This window comes from Neoarius graeffei, chromosome 9, assembly GCF_027579695.1.
Source record: "Neoarius graeffei isolate fNeoGra1 chromosome 9, fNeoGra1.pri, whole genome shotgun sequence".
In the NCBI taxonomy this organism is placed as follows: domain Eukaryota; kingdom Metazoa; phylum Chordata; class Actinopteri; order Siluriformes; family Ariidae; genus Neoarius; species Neoarius graeffei.
In genome coordinates, this window is record NC_083577.1 from 27,930,009 (window position 1) to 27,953,354 (window position 23,346).

The 23,346-nt window shown below is 40.0% G+C and overlaps 1 protein-coding gene across 13 annotated transcripts in view; it reads right to left on the reverse strand.

Moving 5' to 3' along the window:
- gtdc1 (glycosyltransferase-like domain containing 1) overlaps window positions 1–23,346 on the reverse strand; it is a 197,051-nt gene that overhangs the window by 75,444 nt on the left and 98,261 nt on the right. For 11 of the 13 annotated variants that reach the window (XR_009655337.1, XM_060929243.1, XM_060929250.1 and 8 more), the window contains 2 exons: window positions 13,768–13,935; window positions 12,970–13,143 (listed from right to left, as the gene is read on the reverse strand). The exons of 1 other annotated variant lie outside the window; for it this stretch is intronic. Coding sequence is in view for 11 of the 12 variants with exons in the window: in XM_060929243.1 (XP_060785226.1) it covers window positions 12,970–13,143; window positions 13,768–13,935 (342 nt within the window). In the remaining variant the exon portion in view is untranslated. The remainder of the gene's footprint in view (window positions 1–12,969; window positions 13,144–13,767; window positions 13,936–23,346) is intronic. One more of the 13 variants, XM_060929248.1, reaches the window with a different exon arrangement.

A 23,346-nucleotide genomic window follows, 5' to 3' on the forward strand; every position in this document is an offset into this window, starting at 1 on the left:
AAAGTATTATTCAGCAAAACCCCAGAATGACAGCACAAATCTAGAATTTTTAACAGAATTTTAGTTCTTAAAATTTAACGTAATTATGGACGTCACGCGTGACATTTACACCTGTGAAAAATCACTTTGAATGCTCTTTTGAAAGTTTTGATCAAATATTCTCTATAATAAAAAAATCGCTTAAATATTATAAACACACAGTCTTTTAATGTATCAAAAAATAATTTTGATAAAGCAAGGAAATTCGGAAGAAAATTTGTTTTTTCTTTTGCTTGTTGTGCGCGTCACGCTACCAAAATCTGACTAACCCCTTCACGAACAATTCCAACTTTCATGGACTTGTAGCGCGAATAAACCTTTCAAAAATATATATAATACTTCTCACGCAGTAAATTAGAATCCTGGTGATTTATATCCTCGTAGCTTCAGTAGATCTAGAGATTTAGTCGATTTAGTAAATCCCAAACGCCGTGAAACGCGCCAGCCATCTATGGTGAGAAGTGCTGCTGTAGTTGAGAAACTCTCATTCCTCCCGCTTCCAACTAACTCCGTGACCCAGACCAAAATAACAATGTCACGCTCATCACTTAAGGATGATTTATGCCAAGTTTCACGGAAAAATACAGCGAAATAAACTTGCTAGAAGCATTTTTCAAAATCCCAAACATTATGAAACATTTCTTGTAGGGTTTCAGGTTACAAATTTCGAGAATAGAGAAATTGCGGCGCAAAAGTTTGCCACTAAACTCGCGAAAATACTCCATCCTAGCGAGTTTCACAACCGAACTAGGCTACGTGACAGTCCGTGACCACCCAGGAATGTTCTAGAAGGTACGCTTCTAGGCACGTGCGATCGAGAAAGACGCCACGTGAAGGTAGTAAAGGTAGTATTTCCACTGTCCTATGACGTTTTTGCTTGTTTTAGTGCAATAAACAATGCATTATGGGTAATCATTAAAATGCTGATTTCAAGGTTAAAATGGGTAAAAACAACTAATTTATATAGATATTGTAAAAATTGTGCCTAATAGTTATTTCAGTACATGAAATCAAAACCTGAATTTTTTATTTTTTTCCCTATGTTACACCATTGTGCATCTATAGCATGCTACTCATTAGTGTATATGATAGCTGTCTGATTCCGACATCATCACCGTATCTGAGCGGACTTACTGCAAGCTTGCCAAGCGATATGAAACATCAGCGGGATGTTGAGGACATGTTTTAAGACCATTACATGCAAGAAGCATGCTGTCAGTATCACAGGATGTGTAAAAATGTGCGTGCCTGGAATAACCAAACTTATTCTATCCACAGTCACTGGATATGAGCAATCGTGCGCTCTGATTGGCTACTCTACGACTAGGATATCAGCTCATATACCGTGAGGAGAGAAAAACAAAATAAAATGGTGGAGCGTTTTGCTGAACCAACTGAGGACGAAACAAAAACTCGACTCGAAAACAAAACCCCAAAAAAGAAAAAAAGAAAAGTAACAAAAATATGGGATAAGAGTATTTGATGGTAAGAACATATCTTTTTTTAAATTATTTTTCAAGAATTATTATTATTATTATAGCATTTTTTCACAATCTGCTCCTGTCATTTCGACGGTTTGTTTGCATTCTAAGCGGAAATGATTGTCGGACGTTTGGTATATCAGATTTATCAGATTTGCAAAATAAATAAATAAATAAATAAATAAAAATGCTCCGGTTCTCAAAATCCAGTGAATGTGGATAGAACAAAACAGTTATTCCACTCAATCTTGTCGTACACGGCTTATAGCCGACTTGTATCACCTCGTCAGCTATCGGCTCATGTACGACTCGATTTCGTGGAATAACTGAATCATATCCCTCATCAAAAAATTCCCGTGCAGGGATTGGCCAAGGACGGCTCATGTGACATAAAATAGTTCCAACACTGAATAAGCAATGTATCTCATGACATCCAAAATTGAAAAAAAAAAAGGATATGGGGTGAGTCTATGGAATCAATTTTGTGCCAAAATGTTCATACAATACTTTTGAAATATCAAACTAAAACGACAAATCAAAATACAAAAAAAAAAGTCAATTTTTTTAGACTGGCAAACAAATTATTCGTGTAATCGTGCAAAATATCAGTCTATTACTCTTCAGAACCCTTTTATTTTTGTTCCGCGGCTTTCTCAGTTTTGTTTGGCGTAATTTATTTTGCTTGCGATTCCAGCTTTCTCGTTTGCGCTCCCTGACTTTTTGCTTGCAGTTTTGGCACAAACTTCCCGTGTGGGTGGGCTGTCCAGGAATGCATTCCCATTGGCTAACTTGTGTTTGACTGACAGCTACGCTCAGCCATTCCCTACTCGGATTCTGGCGGACTGTTTGACCGATCCATTGACGGTAAACAAGGATGGAGTGGACTTCAGTGGCGACTATGATACTGAATTAATTCAACAAAGTGTAAGTGCGGGACAAATGTGTTGCAGTAGTGCACATTATGCAGGTGTTTCGTGGCAAGTCAAATGTTAGCCTTAGCTCCACTACCCAATATAATAGCTGTCTTGCTAACGTTAAACACGCCTGCATAATGTGCACTACTGCAACACATACAGCACATTTGTCCCGCACTTACACTTTGTTGAATTAATTCAGTATCATAGTCGCCACTGAAGTCCACTCCATCCTTGTTTACCGTCAATGGATCGGCCACTCGTCAAACGATCCGCCAGAATCCGAGTAGGGAATGGTTGAGCGCAGCTGTCAGTCAAACACAAGTTAGCCAATGGGAATGCATTCCTGGACAGCCCGCCCACACGTGAAGTTTGTGCCAAAACTGCGAGCAAAAAGTCAGGGAGCGCAAACGAGAAAGCTGGAATCGCAACCAAAATAAATTACGCCAAACAAAACTGAGAAAGACGCGGAACAAAAATAAAAGGGTTCTGAAGAGTAATAGACTGATATTTTGCACGATTACACGAATAATTTGTTTGCCGGTCGAAAAAAATTCACTTTTTTTTTTTTGCATTTTGATTTGTCGTTTTTGTTTGATATTTCAAAAGTATTGTATGAACATTTTGGCACAAAATTGAGTCCATATGAGTCAGCCAAGGTTTATCCTGGATATACCATGAACTGACATCACAATTTCAAGCTATACAGCTGACTCGAGTCACAGTTGTGGCTTGACAAGAATGTGTGTGTGTGTAGCTCTGCGTATCATGATCATACCTGGCAAGGCAGGCGAAAATGATTTTGTATCAAGTTTTTATTTATCGAATTTGCAAAAAACAAAACAAAACTAAAAATGCTTCATTTCTCAAAATCCAGTGAATGTGCATAGAGTAAAAGCGTTATTCCACTCAATCTCGTCGTACATGGCTTATAGCCGACTAGGCGCTACGTGCCTCGTCGGCTATCAGCTCATGTACGACTCGATTTCATGGAATAACTTAAGCGTACGATCCAGAGCCCAACCGATAGTGATACTGAGTATCAGATCAGTGCAGCCTTACTGAAAATGGCTCTGAAAACGTAACATGCCGTCCTGTAGTTTTTCTGCATATGGATGTGGTCAGAAGTTTACATACATGAATGTCATGGCAATATTTGGGCTTTCAGTAATTTCTTTGAACTGTTCTTCTGTGGCAGAATGATTGTACAGCGTACAGCTTTAATTAAAAAAAAAAACACTAGAATTTCGTGCACAAGTTTTAATTTTCTTTGAGTTTTCTGAAATCAGGGTCAAAATTATACATACAGGATCAAAAAATGTACATACACTCACTTAGATGATTAATTCAGAGGTGCTGAAACTTCCAAACTGTCTCTTATCTTGCCAAGGCCGAGGTCTCTTAACTTCCTGTTAGTGATCATGATTGACTACAGCTGGTAGCTTCTCTGTGCCTTCATAAAAAGGGTTTGTTTACAGCACTCATTGGATTGACCAACACACTGTAAAATGGGAAAGTCCAAGGAGCTCAGTGCAGATCTGAGAAAGAGGATCGCAGATATACACAACTCCGGAATGTCTCTTGGAGCCATTTCTAAACAACTGCAAATTCCAAGATCAGTTCAAACAACTGTATCCAAGTTATTGTGAGGTGTAGTCACTTTGCCAAGCCACTTTGCTTCAAGAAAACCCAAACTGTCACCCTCGGCTGAAAGGAAATTGGTTTGGATGGTCAGGAACAACCTGGGAACCACCATGGCACAGCCCTGCCATGAACTGGAAGCTGATGGATCACTGTCTAGTGTTCAGATCACCATGGACTAAGAGGCTGCTATCCAAGAAATAACCCCCTGCTCCAAAATCGACACCTTCAAGCTTAACTCAAGTTTGAAGCTGACCACACGGACAAAGAAAAAGCCTTCTGGAGGAAAGCTGTATGGTCAGATGAGACAAAGATTGAGTTGTTTGTCCACAATGAGCACCATGTACAGAGGGACACTGTACCAGCTGGCGGTGGTGGTAGGATCATCATGCTCTGGGGCTGTTTTGCTGCCAGTGGAACTGGTTCATTGCACAAAGTGGATGGAATAATGAAGGAGGAGGACTACCTCAGAATTCTTCAGCATAAACCATCAGGAACTTGAACACGACTTGGGAGTTACAACAGGACAATGAACCCAAACACGCATCAGAGCTGGTTGTGGAGGATAAAGCAGGCTAACATTAAGCTTAAAACAAGTCCTGACTTCAACCCGATTGAAAATATATGGACCGTGCTTACAAGTCGAGTCCATGCCAAGGAAAAATAAATAAATAAATAAATAAATAAAAATAATAATAAATTTATTTTTTTCGCAGTCCGGTTTCCATCAAATCCTGAACTCTGATTGGCTGGCGAGCAGGTCTGTATCCTACGGTAGGGACCCTGGTTATGGACCTCTGGTGACTTGCTCATTCACAACAACAACAAACATAGTAGCAATTTTTGTCAACATTTATCTTTTTTATAAGATTTATTTATAAGATTTTTATCAAAAATCTTATAAATTTTTGCCAGCATTTCTCAGGAGAATAGCATTAATTTTACAGCATGGATAGCGATAACGACAGTGTTCACAGCGAAAGCGAGTTTTACTACCTTGAGGAAGAAGAAATAAAAGAAAAACATTTCAGGAGAAAGCTAAAAACCTCTAACTGTTGCTAACGCCGAGCAAAAACATGGCTGAATCCTGAATAACTTAATTTTGTATAAATAGGGGACTACATAGGCGGCAAAATGTAGTTTTTTTTCCTGCCATGGAAGTGCACTTGTATACCGAGGAGGAAGCCATTTGCATTACAGCCGTGAACGAGGATTCAAAATGGCAGCTCGGCTCGGTTTTCCCTTTCGGGCGCTCTCGTTTTCTGTTAGAATTTGGTAAAGAAAAAAATAAATATATTATTTACCAGCTTAAGGTCGGTCCATATGGTGAAATACCGTGACCTCGGCCTTGAATACTGACCTCGGCCCAGAGGGCCTCGCTCAGCACTTTCAAGACCTCGGTCACGGTATTTCACCATACGGACCTCCCAGCTGGTAAATAACACACACACACACACATATATATATATATATATATATATATATATATTTTTTTTTTTTTTTTAACTGACCTCTACCAATTCTACCATGAAGAGTTGTGAAATATCCAACAAGATTTCTGCCAAAAGCTTGTTCATGGTAAACAAAAATGTTTGGTCGAGGTGAATCTTCCGAAGAGACATTTTACCTGAATATCAGGTGTGCTGTATGTATATTTTGGACTCTGTGTGTATAATTTTGACCCTGTGTTGATTTCAGAAAATCCAAAGAAAATTAAAACTTGTGCACCAAATTCTAGTTTCGTTTTTTTTTTTTAATTAAAGCTGTATGCTGTACATTCTGCCACAGAAAAAGAACAGTTCAGAGAAATGACAAAGCCCAAACATTGCCATGATATTCATATCCAAGATGGCATTCGTCACTGTATGCAAACTTCTGACCGCAACTGTATAAGGAAAAAAAAAAAAAAGTGTTAAAGATTGTGTCATCAGACACATTGGAAATGACGTGTAGCAAAAGACTAAATGCTGATTTTCACAGAGTCATACAGAGAATGACCTCTCAAAGCAGAGTCAACATTTCCCCCGAAGCACTGTGGGTTTTTTTTTTGTAAAATGGAGAATGGAGGAAGTGTCCACTTCCAGTGTGTGTGTGTGTGTGTATATATGAGTGATTCCACGCTTATGGGTAATATGGCGATATGCAGACATGGGTATATACAACGTGTTAACAATTAAATTTTACTCACAGTAGTGATGAATGATTTATTGCTAGTTATTAATTGTAACTTTGAGAGATAATTAAGATAAAATTAATGCTCAATCCATATTAAATCAAAAGTTATTAAATAATCATTTTGAAAAAATCGTCAGATTCGCAAGAGCTGTTGGGGACATTCTCAGATGCATTATTTCACATGGCTCTCACATGGCTCTAATGCCTACTATCATTGGGTTTTGCATTTATAAATTCAATAAGGGGACGTACCTTTGAATTTTATATATTGTTATATATATTTAAGTGTATATATATCGATTTAGAAACATTTGAAAATACGTTGAACAGACGTTTCCGTCCCGTCAAAAATACACATGAAATGGGTAGATAATCAATTTTACCATACAAAGTTTGGATAATGGATATTTTTGAAAAATGGTAGAAAACACTATTAGTTTTCTTATATAATGAACAGAGAACGTCTGCGGGTTTTTTTATCAATTGTAATCGCTTTCAATCCGAGTGTTCGTAAATCCGTCAAACATTACGTTCTGTTCAATTACCGATAAAAAAAAAATTGCCCGGCTATTTAAGATATTGCTGTTTAGAGAGTATATATTTTTGTGCGGTCTTTTATTTGACGTCATCAAATCATGTGTACACAAGCAAGACGGCCGAAGATAACAAGAGGTATGTTTCCCATCAACGATATGTTTACCATCACGCTCCGTTACATTAACCAAGTCTGGACGTAACGTGTCTATCAATTCAAAGTATAGTCAACTCCTCGGCACCTGCTTAGTTTCAGTCCATTTCTAATCACTTATTTTAAGTAACACGTAGGTTAAGTACGATAAGATATACCTCAAAAATAGTTAATCTCGGTTTTCACGATTTGACATGTAAACAGACGTGACGTTGGACATGTTCAATCTGAACAGACGTATAATTTGACAGCGACGATCGCACGTTAATGCGGGTATCTCTGTAGAAAAGTGTAGAAACAGAGGAACCCATTAAAAATTACCCATTAAAAACCCTAATATTTTGGATATGCAAGTCTGGGAGGCCTAGTTTAGAAACTGTGAAAGATGTTCTGTTTAACTGTAATCAAAACAAGGAAGGAATTATAATTTGATAAACCTATGAGTTCCAAAATGATGTCTGTTACATTACTTCTGTTACGATTGTCCATCTCGCGTCTGTTACAAATTAATTACAATCTAGCTATATACCATGTTAATCTTATTGAAAGAATGTGTATGTTTATTCTACTACACATGTTTATTAATTATATTTGCTAAAACATCACCTTCCTATGTTTCAAAAAGCCAACCAGTCTTTTTACATTTTTGTATCAGACAATGTCATTCTATTGGTGTCAAACATTATTAAAAAAAGCTGATGTAGATTGCTACATTAAAAAAAAAACCCTCACTGTTATATTCTAATATATCATTACTTTATCTATACATAATAAAATACAGTTATAAAGTAATTCTACATTGTTAAAATTGAGAATCTATATGTCCACAACACTTCTGTTACGTTCTGACTTTGGCATATAAATATGTTTTTATTACATCTCAGAAAATTAAAGTTATCTTTTAACATATCATTCATTAAAGATTACATGTTTTGTGACCTGATGGTAAAAAAAAATGAAATGGTTTTAGGTGAATTTTTAAAAATAAGTTCATGTCCCCATTTCAGTACCCATAAGCGTGGAATCACTCATTTATATATATATATACACATACACACACACTACCGTTCAAAATTTTGGGGTCACTTTGAAATGTCCTTATTTTTGAAAGAAAAGCACTGTTCTTTTCAACGAAGATCACTTTAAACTAATCAGAAATCCACTCTATACATTGCTAATGTGCTAAATGACTATTCTAGCTGCAAATGTCTGGTTTTTGGTGCAATATCTCCATAGAGATCTTGCAGTCACGTGACCGGAAAGTACATAGCCGCCATCTTGTCAGTAAAAAACACCGCTGAATACTGCTGCACTCGTGTACAGAATGGATCAACTTCAACCGACGGACTACACGGCTCATTTTTCTAATGAACAGATAACTAGATATATGTCTAAAATAAACGATCTACAGATTAGTGACCCTTATGGCTTACCGGACGGAGTTTTCACGACCGTGTCAGTGGATGTTGAACTGCCGGAGGTGGAATACCCAGACGTGTATAATTACCTCATTAACTTTCCCTCGCTGTTCAGTGGTGAAGCACTGCGTGCTTATAAATCTCTGGACAGTTATCTTTACAGAAATTCAGGATTTGTCAGCCGCGGCATCTTGTAAACAAGAAAATAATCCTCATTGGACGGGTAAGTCACTTAAGTGTTGAGTATAGCACTGACCAGCCGATTATAGAATAGAATAGAATAGAATAGAATAAGGTAATTTCAGCTGTAATTCCAAATCGTCCATCTTGTTTACATGGATCTGGCATTGGAGAGGTAGAGGCTTAGCAGTGGAGATTTGAGTGGCTGTTTTCTGAGCTTAGTCAACAGGCCGGCTCTGCCTGCAGCCTCGCTTTTGCTTCCGCTCCCGGCGCCGCCTCCTTCTCTTTGCTTCCGATAACAATCCACGGAGACCCCGCTGGTCTCGCTATCTCGTCCGGAATGTTGTGCATGCGATGGAAATCGCTACAAACCGTCATTTTCTGCTGGAAACCAATGTCCAGTAAGTCCATACGGTTGTAGTGGATATTGAAGTCCGGTACAGACAAACAACACACAAAAATACACACAAAAAACATAAAAAACGTGCACAGGTAGGGAGAGCTTGTAGCCGCAGCCATTGTAGTAGAATTGTATATAGTCGGGTTTTCCAGAAGAAAAGCTAGAAGTAGAAGCAGAAGTAGAAGTAGAAGGCGGAAATATGGCGTTTGACCGACAAGATGGCGTCTGTCACAATCTGGATCGGCTGTGACGTCACATGCAAGTGCTCCATAGGTGTATAGAGGCCCATTTCCAGCAACTCTCACTCCAGTGTTCTAATGGTACAATGTGTTTGCTCATTGCCTCAGAAGGCTAATGGATGATTAGAAAACCCTTGTACAATCATGTTAGCACAGCTGAAAACAGTTGAGCTCTTTAGAGAAGCTATAAAACTGACCTTCCTTTGAGCAGATTGAGTTTCTGGAGCATCACATTTGTGGGGTCGATTAAATGCTCAAAATGGCCAGAAAAATGTCTTGACTATATTTTCTATTCATTTTACAACTTATGGTGGTAAATAAAAGTGTGACTTTTCATGGAAAACACAAAATGGTCTGGGTGACCCCAAACTTTTGAAAGGTAGTGTATATATATACACATTAGGGCTGTCAAAGTTAACGCGATAATAACGCGTTAACGCGATCTCAATTTATCGCGATTTAAAAAAAATAGTGCCGTTAACGCAAATGCTAATTTGGCCCTGCGAGTCACCCGTAGTTCCTGTTGAGGCTTGTCGCGCGCTGCTTCAATAAGAGTAAGTGTGAGTGATGGAGAAAGGCATAGACATATAAACATAGACGCCGCCTTCTGCGTAGAATCATACGTCATCCTCGCCGCCATATTGGATGGGGCAAAGTCTAGACAGTAGCCGAGAATAAAGATGCCTCATTCATGTGCTGCGTTTAACTGTACCAACAGGTTTACCGTCCAAACGAGATCACATGGGATTACCTTTCACAGGTGAGACTGGAAAATACTTTTCAATACTGTTCCTTCAGTCTTCAGTCTCCCAGCTCATCTCCACCGGGGGGGTGTAGAGTTATAAGCAGTGAGAATTAGAGAATACAGTGCCACACTATGATGAACGTTTTTGAATGTATGATGAATATTTTTAACCTTTCTGAACGTGAAGGAATCAGTGATGTATTTTGTTCTGGTATGACGTTAGAACCTGGCCGAACTCAGTTTGGCGCTCATTCAGCTCACTTTATTCAACGAGAGTAGGTCTGTGTGGTGACTCAATAAATAAAACAGTACATTTTTATTTTCATTCACTATTTCCATCATTTATCATATTCAGTCTTGTAGGTTGGTTATTGTGGCCTCAGGTTTTGGTAGCCTGGTACAGTATGCTGACTGATTAGCTTACTTGAGCTATCTATCGCGTATCTGTCGCTAGTTTGCAGTGTACAGGGTATTTCGCACACTATTTATAACCATCACATTAAAAGTTATACATGTTGTTTTGATGCCTGTTTGTTTCCCAAATATATACCGGTACGTGTGTGTCTTAATGGGTGAATAAAAGGCATCGAGTTAAATATTATTGTAGAAAGGGGCTTTATGAAGTTCAGTCCATTTACTTGCATTGGTTTACGGGGAAGATTTGCCACATCCAATATGGCGGACACTCTGACGTATCCCAGCAACGGGGCCACCAGCTCAATGCGGCGTCTATGTAACATTTCACTTTAAAAGCCTTATTCATTTACATAGATTAAAAAAAAAATGCGATTAATTGCAATTAACTATATGAAATCCTGAGATTAATCGCGATTAAATTTTTTAATCGTTTGACAGCCCTAATACATATATGAGTGATTCCACGCTTATGGGTACTGAAATGGGGACATGAACTTATTTTTTAAAATTCACCTAAAACCATTTCTTTTTTTTACCATCAGGTCACAAAACATGTAATCTTTAATGAATGATATGTTAAAAGATAACTTTAATTTTCTGAGATGTAATAAAAACATATTTATATGCCAAAGTCAGAACGTAACAGAAGTGTTGTGGACATATATATTCTCAATTTTAACAATGTAGAATTACTTTTTGAAACATAGGAAGGTGATGTTTTAGCAAATATAATTAATAAACGTGTAGTAGAATAAACATACACATTCTTTCAATAAGATTAACATGGTATATAGCTAGATTGTAATTAATTTGTAACAGACGCGAGATGGACAATCGTAACAGAAGTAATGGAACAGACATCATTTTGGAACTCATAGGCTTGACTTTGGCATATAAATATGTTTTTATTACATCTCAGAAAATTAAAGTTATCTTTTAACATATCATTCATTAAAGATTACATGTTTTGTGACCTGATGGTAAAAAAAAGAAATGGTTTTAGGTGAATAAGTTCATGTCCCCATTTCAGTACCCATAAGCGTGGAATCACTCATATATATATATATATATATATATATATATATATATATATATATGGCTCGAAATTCGCGGTGGTCTGGTCGCCCGAGGCGACTTAATTTGTCATTTAGCGGGTAATTCCTGTCACTCACCAGCCCGGCTGGCTAGTTGAAAATAAAAAATATATATGAAGCGAAGATTCAGACACACCGTCAACTAAAGCCGCCACATATTAAGCGCGTGCCCTGTCTGTGTTAATCGATGTGTTTATCGGCAGGACGGAAAATACCGACGAATTCCGAATCATATCGTGGTACGAGTCAGGCTGTCGTTTTTTTCACTACTGCACATGCATAACGCATCTCGTTGAATATCGCGGTAATCACGTTATCAAATTCAACAGATGTGGCCACATTATCGCAAATTTAAACATGTGTTTTCGTTGTTGTTTACATCTACATCTGACAAAGCTACGTTGCGATGTGGAATTTTCTGAAAGGTGTACAGAAACCGCCAGAGACGGGGACAAACCGACCTCGGTCTGAAGAGGAGAAAAAGGCCACCGATAAAGCGTACGAGAAGGAGAAACGACAAAGGACAAGGGTAGGCCTTGGCTGCGATACGATTTTTATGGAATAATTCATTTTTTTCAAGTTGATTCCTAGTCAATATGAAGCTCCTAATGCTTTCTCTCTCATAAATGGTTAAATACAGAAAGCATGTTGGACGTATTTTGGGTGCTATAGTCATGATAGTAAGTATATTTGTTTTCAATACTCATACACCAAGTTTTCCAATATATTATTATTTGTTGATATTATATTATGGTGCTCTGTGTTGTTCTCATTTATGTATTTAACAACAGTATCTTGAAATAAATGCACATTAGTCATGAACAATGGTAACTACTCTCTTTTGTGTTATTTTTGACAGAAGTAAAATTCATACATGAACAAATTTTGGCTAGCTGATTTTCTGTTTGGCGAGTTACTTTGGAAGGGAACTCGTCCGGCTTGCTGGTGAAAAAATATAGGCCTGATATATATATATATATATATATATATATATATATATATATATATATGGCGGCACGGTGGTGTAGTGGTTAGCGCTGTCGCCTCACAGCAAGAAGGTCCTGGGTTCGAGCCCCGGGGCCGGCGAGGGCCTTTCTGTGCGGAGTTTGCATGTTCTCCCCGTGTCCGCGTGGGTTTCCTCCGGGTGCTCCGGTTTCCCCCACAGCCCAAAGACATGCAGGTTAGGTTAACTGGTGACTCTAAATTGACCGTAGGTGTGAATGTGAGTGTGAATGGTTGTCTGTGTCTATGTGTCAGCCCTGTGATGACCTGGCGACTTGTCCAGGGTGTACCCCGCCTTTCACCCGCAGTCAGCTGGGATAGGCTCCAGCTTGCCTGCGACCCTGTAGAAGGATAAAGCGGCTAGAGATAATGAGATGATATATATATATATATATGTGCGTGCATTTCAGCAGGAGTGTGTCAAGTGCAGGATATTAAATCTGTCCAATCACCTCCTAACACAACCTTGTCCACTCGTCATTAACCATCAGGCAGGGATACAGGAGGGAAAAGCAGACAGGGATGAAGGAACAGACCTTGTGACATCCGGGAAGCGGATGGGGAAGTAAAGGACACGGCATTTGGGCCGGATGAGTTGCTCCAGGCCTTTGGGTCGGTGATCGGGCATCGTCTTCAGAAAGCTGGAGATGGAGGACAGGAACGAGTCCATGTTGAACGCGGAGTTAAACAGGACCGCATCCGCTACCAAACTGGAGGTTTGAGGAAAACAGATAACGTATAAGATGGAAGTGATCGCAGGAGTCGAAATAATGAAAACACAATCATGGAAAGCACAGAAGCGTGGATTAGATATTCACGAGGACGAGTTATATTGATTTAATTACATGCAATAAAGCAGAAACCCAAACAGTGACAAGCTTTTTAATTGTTGTACAAATTAACACTGATTAAAGAATGACTCGTGCCACGGCACTCAATTAGCATTCAAATTTGCAGGCCGTAAGCTGCAAGCCTTTTAAATATCGTCACGTTGCTGTAATTATAAACAAACCGAGAAGTTAACTGAGCAAGCAAAGTGGCCAGACTGCAATCATCAAGCGGAACAATTACACAGTAGCCTTAAAAAGACGCTTTTAATTGATGCAACGGGATTAATGGAAATATTCATTGTAAGAGCTGCATTACGAGATGTCAGGATTAAGCAACAGCAGCGAGACAGCAAATGCTTTTAACGGAGAATTGCAGTCCATCAGATTCTTCGCTGGAACTTGCATACAGTACATCCGAGGATGTGGTTTAAAAATGCACCACTTCCAAAAAAAAAAAAAAAAAAAAAAAAAGCTAAGAAGCACATTTTACTCGAGATGAATTACCATGAAAGGATCTGGTTGTAGCCATACTGGAAGTCTCGGTCTTGGCTTTTGCGGACTGGGTAAATCAACTGGTTTTCGTGAAAGTAGAGGATCTTCTTCAGAGCGCTGAGGTCTGGACGCAGGGCCGCCAGTTCGGCGAGGTTGAGCACGGAGCTCGTGAAGAGAATCCTGAAGAAAAAGAAAACGCTGTTGAGATGAACGCTAAGTATGGAAAAGCGCTCGCTGTATGCGCTTGCGTTCTTGATCAGTTTGAAAAACGGTTCGAACACATCCGGCAGTCATGTGTCATAGCCATAGATAAATAAAGGGCTCGTCTCAAATTGCTGTGTTAGATGCATTACTGAGGGGCAATAATCAGTGCGCTGGGACGCACAGTGCAGCGATGTGAAGTGAAGTGAAGTGAAGGGTGCTACTCGAGGCTGTGTCCCTGTCTGCGTTAAGAGCTTTGGGATAGAGTGAGTGAGCGAGCGAGCGAGCTTTGAAGCTGCGTCATTCATCTCCCTAAATGAACCCAACCCCCTGTTCGCTGTGCTCAGAGCTCAGCTTCTTTGATGTGGCGAGCCTGCGACCTCGAGACCACGAAGCGCTCCGGGTTGAACTCGCAGTTTTACACTGATCTAGGAACAGCTTCTCTGACGCAAACCTTCACCCTGATCGTTGCGTCACGAGTCATGAGGCTGCTCTCAAAGCGCCGGAAACAAGTTTGGTTATCGTGCGTTCATCAGTACACAACGCACAGCAAAACCAAGGCGCAGAACCAAAGTACATGAGGCGTCACTGTTTTTGGTCCATATCCCTACTCGAAAGGGTCCAGACAACACACTTGGTTACGGTACTAATAAAAAAAAAAAACCAGGGACATGCTCTGGCTGCCTTTGAACTCGAGGTGATGAGTGAAATTTGATGCATCTTTTCAATTGGGTTCAAATCACACATGTGCTTGTGTGTGTCTGTATGTTTTTTGCACCCAAATATTAAAAGATATTAGTACCTTACATAAGCCAAAAAAAAAAAAAACAACAAGACATCGGGCACTGATTAAGACAGGATGGAATCTGCGTCTTTGAACTTTTATTCCTTTACATGCAACAAAACCAACCCCACAGGGATTCTGAAACATCCCTAAACAGATCAGGATGTTTTGGTGCTCCTCAGGGTTCAATTCTGGGTCCCGTTTTGTTCAATCTCTAGGTCAACAAGCTCTCAGATGAGCTTGACTCGGTTTCGTCTCACCAGTATGCTGATGATACCACTTCCTATGCACATGCCAAGCCAGGTGAAATAAAAGACTGCGAGGAACGATGACGGCGTGCTCTTGATCAGCTGCCATCTTGGTCTCATGACAACAACCTTGCCTTCAACTCACAGAAAACCAAGTATATGCTGCTGTCTACTCAATAACTTGCACGTGCTCACCAGCTTGACGACTACCAAGCCAACCTTTCTGTTAATAGACAAAGTGCTTGAAAGGATTGCCACAACTCGTCTCCTTGGAACTGAGATTCAACAAAATTTGAAGTGGAACAATGAGATCAACTCAAAAAGATCCCTAGCTGCTATGGGACTTTGGCTGTTCTTAGAAAACTTAAAAACTTTGCTCCGTTTCACATAAGGAAACAGTTAGTCAAATCCCTGATTTTGTCTAAATTAGATTTTAATGATTTAGTATCTTATCCCATGCCTGATTATCTTGTTAAGTGATGACAGCGTTTACAGCTGCCTGCTGCGAGTTTCGTAACGAAGTATTTTATTTCGCAGACATCTGATATTCTTAAACTAGGCTGGCTGCCCATTGTGGAGCGTACAGAGTTTAATTTCTGTAAGTTAGTAATTAAGGCTTTGCATTGTAGTTATTGGCCTTCTTATCTTAAATTAGAACAACACATACCAGCACGGTCTCTTGCTCATCTACAGTGGCGCTTGAAAGTTTGTGAACCCTTTAGAACTTTCGATATTTCTGCATAAATATGACCTAAAACAACATCAGATTTTCACACAAGTCCTAAAAGTAGATAAAGAGAACCCAGTTAAACAAATGAGACAAAAATATTATACTTGGTCATTTATTTATTGAGGAAAATGATCCAATATTACATATCTGTGAGTGGCAAAAGTATGTGAACCTCCAGGATTAGTTAATTTGAAGATGAAATTAGAGTCAGGTGTTATCAATCAATGGGATGACAATCAGGTGTGAGTGGGCACCCTGTTTTATTTAAAGAACAGGGATCTATCAAAGTCTGATCTTCACAGCCTTTGTGGAAGTGTATCATGGCACGAACAAAGGAGATTTCTGAGGACCTCAGAAAAAGTGTTGTTGATGCTCATCAGGCTGGAAAAGGTTACAAAACCATCTCTAAAGAGTTTGGACTCCACCAATCCACAGTCAGACAGATTGTGTACAAATGGAGGAAATTCAAGACCATTGTTACCCTCCCCAGGAGTGGTCGACCAACAAAGATCACTCCAAGAGCAAGGCGTGTAATAGTCGGCAAGGTCACAAAGGACCCCAGGGTAACTTCTAAGCAACTGAAGGCCTCTCTCACATTGGCTAATGTTTATGTTCATGAGTCCACCATCAGGAGAACACTGAACAACAATGGTGTGCATGGCAGGGTTGCAAGGAGAAAGCCACTGCTCTCCAAAAAGAACATTGCTGCTCTTCTGCAGTTTGCTAAAGATCATGTGGACAAGCCAGAAGGCTATTGGAAAAATGTTTTGTGGATGGATGAGACCAAAATAGAACTTTTTGGTTTAAATGAGAAGCATTATGTTTGGAGAAAGGAAAACACTGCATTCCAGCATAAGAACCTTATCCCATCTGTGAAACATGGTGGTGGTAGTATCATGGTTTGGGCCTGTTTTGCTGCATCTGGGCCAGGACGGCTTGCCATCATTGATGGAACAATGAATTCTGAATTATACCAGCAAATTCTAAAGGAAAATGTCAGGACATCTGTCCATGAATTGAATCTCAAGAGAAGGTGGGTCATGCAGCAAGACAACGACCCTAAGCACACAAGTCGTTCTACCAAAGAATGGTTAAAGAAGAATAAAGTGAATGTTTTGGAATGGCCAAGTCAAAGTCCTGACCTTAATCCAATCGAAATGTTTTGGAAGGACCTGAAGCGAGCAGTTCATGTGAGGAAACCCATCAGCATCCCAGAGTTGAAGCTGTTCTGTACGGAGGAATGGGCTAAAATTCCTCCAAGCCGGTGTGCAGGACTGATCAACAGTTACCGGAAACGTTTAGTTGCAGTTATTGCTGCACAAGGGGGTCACACCAGATACTGAAAGTAAAGGTTCACATACTTTTGCCACTCACAGATATGTAATATTGGATCATTTTCCTCAATAAATAAATGACTGAGTATAATATTTTTGTCTCATTTGTTTAACTGGGTTCTCTTTATCTACTTTTAGGACTTGTGTGAAAATCCGATGATGTTTTTGGTCATATTTATGCAGAAATATAGAAAATTCTAAAGGGTTCATAAATTTTCAAGCACCACTGTAGTGAGCTTAAGCTTACATTCATATCAGGAACTTTTCGAGATAGCGCTGCTAACATATTTATTTCCCTTCCCAAAAGTGTAAGAAACTGTAGCAGTTTAAATGAACAACACAACTTCTTTGCTCGCGCACATAACAAATGCTCATAGTTTCATGCTGCTTATACAGTGGATATAAAAAGTGTACACACCCCGTTAAAATGATTTTTTTTTTTTACATCAGAAAAACCTATGAAACCACGATAAATAATTTCAAAACTTTTCCCACCTTTAATGTGACCTATAACCTGTACAATTCAATTGAAAAACAAATCTGTTAAGGGGAAAAAAACAAAAAATAAAAAAAAAAAAACGTACAATAAACTGGTTGCATAAGTATGCACACCCTTAAACTAATACTTTGTTGAAGCACCTTTTGATTTAATTACAGCGTTCAGTTTTTTTGGGTCGGAGTCGATCAGCCTGCCACATCTAGACTTGGCAATATTTGCCCACTCTTCTTTGCAAAAGCGCTGCAAATCTGTCAGATTGCGAGGGCGTCTCTTGTGCACAGCCCTCTTCAGGTCACCCTACAGATTTTCAATTGGATTTAGGTCTGGGCTCTGGCTGGGCCGTTCCAAAACTTTTTGGGGTCATTGTTGTGCTGAAAGATGAAATTCCTCTTCGTCTTCAGCTTTCTAGCAGACACCTGAAGGTTTTGGGCCAAAATTGACTGGTACTTAGAGCTGTTCATAATTCCCTCCATCTTGACTAAAGCCCCTGTTCCAGCTGAAGAAAAACAACCCCAAGACATGATGCTGCCACCACCATGCTTCACCATGGGTATGGGGTTCTTTTGGTGATGCGCAGTGTTGTTTTTGCACCAAACGTACCTTTTGGAATTGCGGCCAAAAAGTTCAACCTTGGTTTCATCAGATTATAACACATTTTCACACATGCTTTTGGGAGAGTTGATGTAGTTTTTCGCAAAATTTAGCCGGGCCTGGATGTTTTTCTTTGTAAGAAAAGGCTTCCGTCTTGCGACCCTACGTCATAGTCCAGACATATGAAGAATACAGGAGATGGTTGTCACATGTAGTCCACAACCAGTACTTGCAAGAAATTCCTGCAGCTCCTTCAGTGTTGCTGTAGGCCTCTTGGCAGCCTCCCTGACCAGTTTTCGTCTTGTCTTTTCATCAATTTTGGATGGACGTCCAGTTCTCGGTAATGTCACCGTTGTCCCATATTTTCTCCACTTCTTGATGACAGTCTTCACTGTGCTCCATGGTATATCTAATGCCGTGGAAATGTTTTTGTACCCTTCTCCTGACTGATACCTTTCAGCAATGAGATCCCTTTGATGCTTTGTAAGCTCTCTGCGAACCCTGGCTTTTGCTGGACGATGCAACTGAGTAAATGTCTGAACTTTATTTGGGGTTACTCAGAGTCATTTTAATTAATGGTAGCTGTGAATCCAAAAAGACTGAACGCTGTAATTAAATCAAAAGGTGCTTCAACAAAGTATTAGTTTAAGGGTGTGCACACTTATCCAACCAGCTTACCATACGCTTTTTTTTCCCCTCTAAAGCCTAGGTCACAACCGGCCGTACGTGCTCCTATGGCCGGTCTACGTGCAAAAAACGCAAGAAACGCACGCATGTGACGTGCTGATTTTCAAGCCGTAGACCGGCCGCAGAGGTTCTTTGTCATGTCAAACAAACTCTACGGGCGCTTACGTTTTTTTCAGGTTGCAAGACAAACTTACGGCCAACATGCGTCTTTCTCCATGAACAAAAAAAAACCTAGCGATTTGGGAAACGCCAAAAATCGCACGGCCACAAAAATCGTACGTCCGGTTGTGACCTAGGCTTAACAGATGTTTGTTTTTCAATTGAATTGTACAGGTTATAGGTCACATTAAAAGTGGGAAAAGTTTTGAAATTATTTATCGTGGTCTCGTTTTTTTTTTTTTCCGTCAGAAAAACTGATCATTTTAACGGGGTGTGTACACTTTTTATTTCCACTGTACATACTTAGTCTTTTGCTGCATGCTGTTTATTATCATCATTATTCTTAGATTTTTCTTAGATTTCGTTATCCATGTGTATAATTATATATTCTTTCCCTTTTATTCTTCGTTTGTTTCGAATCCTTAGCCTATTTTTATTACGTGTGTGTCTTTGGTTATAGTTTAGCATTGTAAGAGCCAAATTTTGTTTTGGATTATGCTAATAAACCGTTATTATCAGGAACAACTTGAAGTCAGGATTAAAGGGGAACAGAGGGCAATATATAGAGTAAATATAACAATAAAACACACATTGATGAACCTTATTCAAGACTTACAAAAGTTTTTTGTTCTAAGGTTGGAAAGTTCTAGTGTTTTGAAAGTAGCTCGAGCAAACTATTTCCGCAGTTTGAACAGCCCGCCGTGATATTAATTTTATCCAATCAGAATGCACGTTCATTTTCTCTGCGTAACACTCGTGACGTATGTACGTGCCCAGTTGTGTTGGCTCATTGAGGTTGGGACTAGCACGTGTGAAATACCTGTTTCTGCCTCTTGCGACGATTTCGCAAGTCCACGCCTATCTCACTGCAGCAAATAAATTCTGCTGGACTCGTGAGCAACTCCACGTTACATTTTCCGCACGAGCACCACGCCGTGTCACCTGCATGCAGACGCTCTGCCCCACGCTCGCCACGCCCATGGTCAGCATCAGTCTCATCCTCGCCGTCATCCGAGCTTTCTTCTCTTATTTCATCACCGGAGTCGAGAGTACCTCTCCTAGGTTCAAACTGGGACCCTTCTAAGCCATAGCCTGCTTGCAGTGTGTCTTGCGGGATCTCTTCGTACGATTCGACAGAGCTGTCGCTTTCACTTGATGCGCCCGACGCCATGATTACACACTTCTCTATTTCGGAGAGTTCCGCTAGTGCAGTGGGTAGCGCTGACGTCACGGTCTTTTAAAAATGGCGACTCTTGTGCGCAGGGCTTTGAACCAGAATTTTTTTCCTATTGGTTCGTTCTGAACAGAAACGGAATTTTAACGTTTCCGGTTTTGGGTTCCACCATTAAATAGACGTTCCCGAACCGGTTAGAACAAAAAAAATTCGTTCCCGGAACGGTTAATTACGTTCCCTGTCAGCTGTTTAACAAATGGCTATAAAATTGTGTCTCTGTTTCATCCAGCTTAAGCCAAATGTAGGCTAATTCTATTACAACCTTCATTAAATAAGACAAGAAATAATTCAAAACTATTATTTCAAATGTTGGCGATTTGGATTCTTAGTACGTCTTCCCATCTACACAAACAGAAAAAGTGCCAAAAATGAAAGAGAATTCGTTTAGTGTGTTACCAAAGGCTAATCAGGCCCTATAGAGGGCTACCGCATGACGTCACCGCGCCGCGAGATTTTGTTAGGCGCCATATTGGAAGACCAAGTACAGATCTATGCAAGTACATACAGACATAAAACAAACTACACCTGAAATGTAGCCAGGGCCGGTTCTGCCCTAATCTGGACCCGGGTGCAACATCGCGCAACCCCCCCCCCCCACAAAAACACACCAGTCTAAATCAGGACAACCATCACATAACTATAACTATAAACATTTTATATCAACTATTTTAACTAAATGGGCTATAATAAATAAGCCTGCAGGCAGCCACGGCGGGCTGCCTCAGAAAAGTAACCATTTGTCCTACCTTAAAACTCGTTTTGCATTTTCTGCCTCCTTTTTTGTATTTTCGACCCTCCGTTTATTTTCTTTCCTTTTCTGAAAACCCGATTTGTGTCCAGACATTTTGTTCTGCTACCAATGAACTAACTCGTCAGGTCTCGTCTCTCGAGTCCGCGATGATTCCCGTGGGAGGGGCAACAACTGATACATTTTTACAAACAGCCAATAGGGAGGTTGCATCGTTCAGGCTCTTCTTTGCTCAGACACTCAGTAATGGAGGCGTGATAGTAGTCCACCCTCCCGCTCTCTCCATTCAGTCAGCGAACGTCACACAGGAAGTGAACCCCAGCGGGTCATAGAAACTTGCGCAGGAGAAGAATGAATTTTTTATTTGTAGGCTACGGAAACTTTGAGGAACGAAATAAAAACCGGTATTAACCGGTTACCATTATTTTTAATAAGCGTTTCTGTTCCGGAACATAAACAATAATAAAGTTTCTGGTTTCGTTTCTGTTCCATGTGAAATAGAAAAAGTTCCCGGTTTTTGTTTTCGTCCCTTGAACCGGTTCAAAGCCCTGATTGTGCGGTTTAGCGTACCGACTATTATATTTACAATTACCAAGATATTTTGTTGTTTTCTAGTACATAAATTTGATAGAATACGTTACTTTGTCACATCAGCGACCGTATATATTATATTTTGTACCCCTTTAAAAGAAGAAAACTACATTTCTCGGTCAATGTGAAGTCATTTTGCGGCACTTTCGTACAGTAATATTTCTATATTACATTCTAGTAAGGCAGGACACTGTGAGAAATAGTGTGCTCTGTCCATTCTGGAAATATTCTATCAGTTTCCAGGACCAAATCATTCGTCACTTGCACTGACGCTGGAGCGCGATGTCCCGCTTCATGTCGCTCTTTTAAAAAAAAAAAAGACGTTGTTGTAAGCTGACACGCATGTGACAGACTGAAATTAGGCTGGGCGTTTATCATTCCGTAAATTTTTCATACCACTCCACCCGTTAGACTCCAGAAGAAGCCGAAATCCCACAGGAGAGAGAGAGAGAATGAGCGACGTGAACATGCTTCCCCTTCCTCGAATTCCACTGCTGAGTCAGCTCCCTGGAATCCGAGGCCTCCGCTACAATGACCATGACTGCTTCCATGGTGTGGTGGACGGATGTTGGGAACGCACTGCCGCAGACTTGTTAGGACATGCTGTGGCAAGCCATGTGCGATCTTTTGGGTGTGTACAGTCTGAGCAAAATTATAATCCCTACATACAGCCATATTTCATCCATCCATCCATCCATCCATCCATCAGTAATGCTGGGTCATGGTGCTTGGCCGCCTGCAAACGCTGCTTACCGCCACTCTGTACTCATGCACTATATTTGTTATTTGTTGGAAAGAGTCCTTTCACCAGCGGAAAAAACATTTTCAAACCTCAACCAGTAATTCTGTGGCGTTCCATAAATCAATCGTCACTTCGCGGCAGAACAAAATATGTGTTAGACTTTAACTAGCACGTACCGTTGGTCCATCGATCAAAGCAGTAAAGAAGAAAGAAAAAAAAAAAATAAATCACAACAAGCGCGTCAGAGCTGTAATGTAATATGGGTGTGCTTTAATTAAACACGGACACCACCACTTCTTTACTCATAACTGTGTATTTCCTTTCACGCCCACCCAAAACACATTTCTCTTATGCAGTACATCAACTCGTGTTTGGTTGTTCGGTACACAATTTACCGAGAAGTCTTTCACTGCTGATGAAGCTCTTAAAACGCCATCCTTGAAAGCTAATTCATTATTCGCCGACGCAGCGTTTTCTTTCTCGTCACAGGCCCATAATTGTCGCCCACTGTTTTTGCTTTTTTTCCAGTACTGACTGAAACCAAAGCAGATGTTTTAGGTCCAAAAGGGACCTGTAGGACAGCAGACGTGGTGGGTGGCTCTGTTACTGTGTTTGCTTAGTCATACTCCTAATTGCATAAGAGCGTTTTGAGTGAAAGGTGCTGTGTTGGAAAGACCGGCTTTGCTCCTGGCACAATACGGCTGTAGAAATTCCCCCTCCTATAATTAACACGGGGAGCAAGAGTGAGCTTATGAATTATTCATTTTGGCCTGTTGCTATTCATTAAGCTGGGCTATGCGCAAATATTTGCTTCGGTTTACGTTTTAAATGGCCAAAGTACTGATATGAGGTGGGTGAATGTCTGGAGTTTACTCACCAGGTAAAGTCTTGAAACGGGCATGCCAGATTAATCTTTCTTACAGCGATGTTTTTTGTTTGTTTTTTTTCTTTTTTTAGATACAAGAAGTGACACATTTTAAGGTATGCTCCGGGATTTTCCCCACCCACTAGTTGAGAGGAAAGGAGGAGAAAGTCTCAGCAGA